This window comes from Habropoda laboriosa, unplaced genomic scaffold (assembly GCF_001263275.1).
Source record: "Habropoda laboriosa isolate 0110345459 unplaced genomic scaffold, ASM126327v1 scaffold2, whole genome shotgun sequence".
Lineage (NCBI taxonomy): Eukaryota > Metazoa > Arthropoda > Insecta > Hymenoptera > Apidae > Habropoda > Habropoda laboriosa.
Genome location: NW_017100190.1, coordinates 8479 through 10466, shown reverse-complemented (window position 1 = coordinate 10466; position 1988 = coordinate 8479). Strand labels below are relative to the sequence as shown.

Sequence of the window (1988 nt, the reverse complement as noted above, 5' to 3'; positions counted from 1 at the left end):
AACTGTACGTCCTAAATGTACTTGATAGTATCGATAAGAACCTTCGGTGGTTCCTGTACCAGCGAATGCAGCGCATCTCGATGGCGCTATCACGGTGTAAGAGGAGGAGGAGGAGGAGGAGGAGGAGGAAGATGGTACCGTTGGTATCGTGGATGGTAGGCGATAAAACGTAGGCTGATGATGGTGTTGACGTTGCGCGTGACGACGAAACTGTAAGGCACGATTGTCAGCAGCACGAGGAACCGAGGACAAGGTAAGACCGGAAATTCGAAAGTCATCTGGTTGCTGATGACGATGCAAATGAAGATGCAAGGTTTGTCGAGTAGGATGATGTAACGCAGCGATCGGAGGATTAGGCGACGAGGGGATCGAAGCGAGCCGAGAATCGAACGGAGCGGACGACGATCCAGCAGAGTGACCGGAAGAAGCATGATCGTTTCGAGGAAGATTCGGTGGTATCGGTGACATCGAACGATTTCCTAAATGGTAATATCCGAGTTGCTGCGCCGTTGACGGCGGCGGCGGCGGTGGTGGTGGCGGTGGCTGTGTTTGCGCTTGCAATCGACGATCGTTCTTGTTGGATCGAGGATAGGGATATCTCTCGATATGATTCGCGTAACTGGGGGATGGATGCGACGGCAGAATACGTTGTATGTTCTGATAAGTCGGGTCGGACAAGCCGTTGTACGGAACGAAATACACGGTTCGATAACACTTGCCATTAGCAGGAAGTCCGGTGTATACGGTGGTAGGCACTACGTTACATCGATAATTGGAACGACCGTTCGCCGTGTAATCTCTAGTTGGAGCGACGATACTACCACCGTCTATATCTTCAGCTCCGGTCGCGATGCCTCGCGCAACTCGCGTATTCGCAACGTTCAATTGCTCCTGAAAATACTGTTGTCCGTTCCTCGGATCTTGATAAAAACGGAAAGTAGCAGCGTCGTTCGGCGGCGGTGGTAATCGAGAGTGTTGCCGTGCAAACGCTTCGTCCGTGTACGACTCACGTTCCAACGAATTTTGGGCAGTAACGGTTGTATTCTTCTCTACGATACGATATATATCGTCGATTTGCTTCTGCATCGTATTTATTCTGTTGATAGTGCTGGTGTCTGGTTCGTCGGTAACCAAAGCGGCACCTACGAACGAGTTTCGCATGGAATCGTCGATCGTTTCGTCGTATAACGCGATTCGACTGTTAACTTTGACACAGTTGTTCTCGTAACAACTCGGCAACGAAGAATGGAAACTCGTTTTGGGAATGTTCGCGTTATCATTTTCCAGCGTCGCTCGTCGATGAAAAGCTTCTTGGCCGATGTTGTCCGACTGTCGTTGTTTGATACCGGTTACAGACGGTCTACGATTAAATCCGTAATCGTTCAATTCGTCGTCCTCGTTGTCCTCCTCGTTGTCGCCGCCGCCGTTATTGTCGTTGCCGTTGTTGTAACTGCGATTAGCCATCTCACCGCCACGATTCTTCTTATCTCCATTGTTTCCGCGTTTCGCATTTTCACGGTGGGTGAGTTGTTGTCTAGTATCGTCGACCGTAAAACCATTCGTATTATTCGTTAGTATCGGACGATACTGGTTCTCAACTTCGTTGTAACGTCGCTTTATTCTTTCGGTTCTAAATTTGTCCTGTTCGACGAACGCTAGTAATTCATCCGTTGCACTGTCCCCTATGTCAAGTCTGCTGGTAATTATCGGTGTACCTTTGGTAACATCCGGTGGACCTACGTAATTCCGATCGTTCTCCTGCAACGTCATCTCGATATTCTGGTAAGGTGAAAAGGCGTTGTAACTTGAAGAACGTTGGTAGTAATCCTCTCGAGCGTCGGTGTTGTCAACGGTTACACACGAGAGTGGTGCCAGGCTAGCTAAGAATTGTTTACGCATATCGGAGTTACTCGTTTTCAACGAATTCTTGCTGTCTTTGACGGTATTGCTGCTGCTGCTGCTGCTGCTGCCGCCGCTGCTGCTGCTGT

General features: G+C 49.4%; 1 protein-coding gene across 1 annotated transcript in view; it reads right to left on the bottom strand.

Moving 5' to 3' along the window:
• Nucleotides 1–1988, bottom strand: part of LOC108579827 — a 5485-nt gene that overhangs the window by 814 nt on the left and 2683 nt on the right. The window contains exon 5 of the mRNA XM_017943448.1: nt 1–1934. This exon is cut by the window's left edge and continues 814 nt beyond it. Coding sequence (XP_017798937.1) covers nt 1–1934 — 1934 coding nt within the window. The remainder of the gene's footprint in view (nt 1935–1988) is intronic.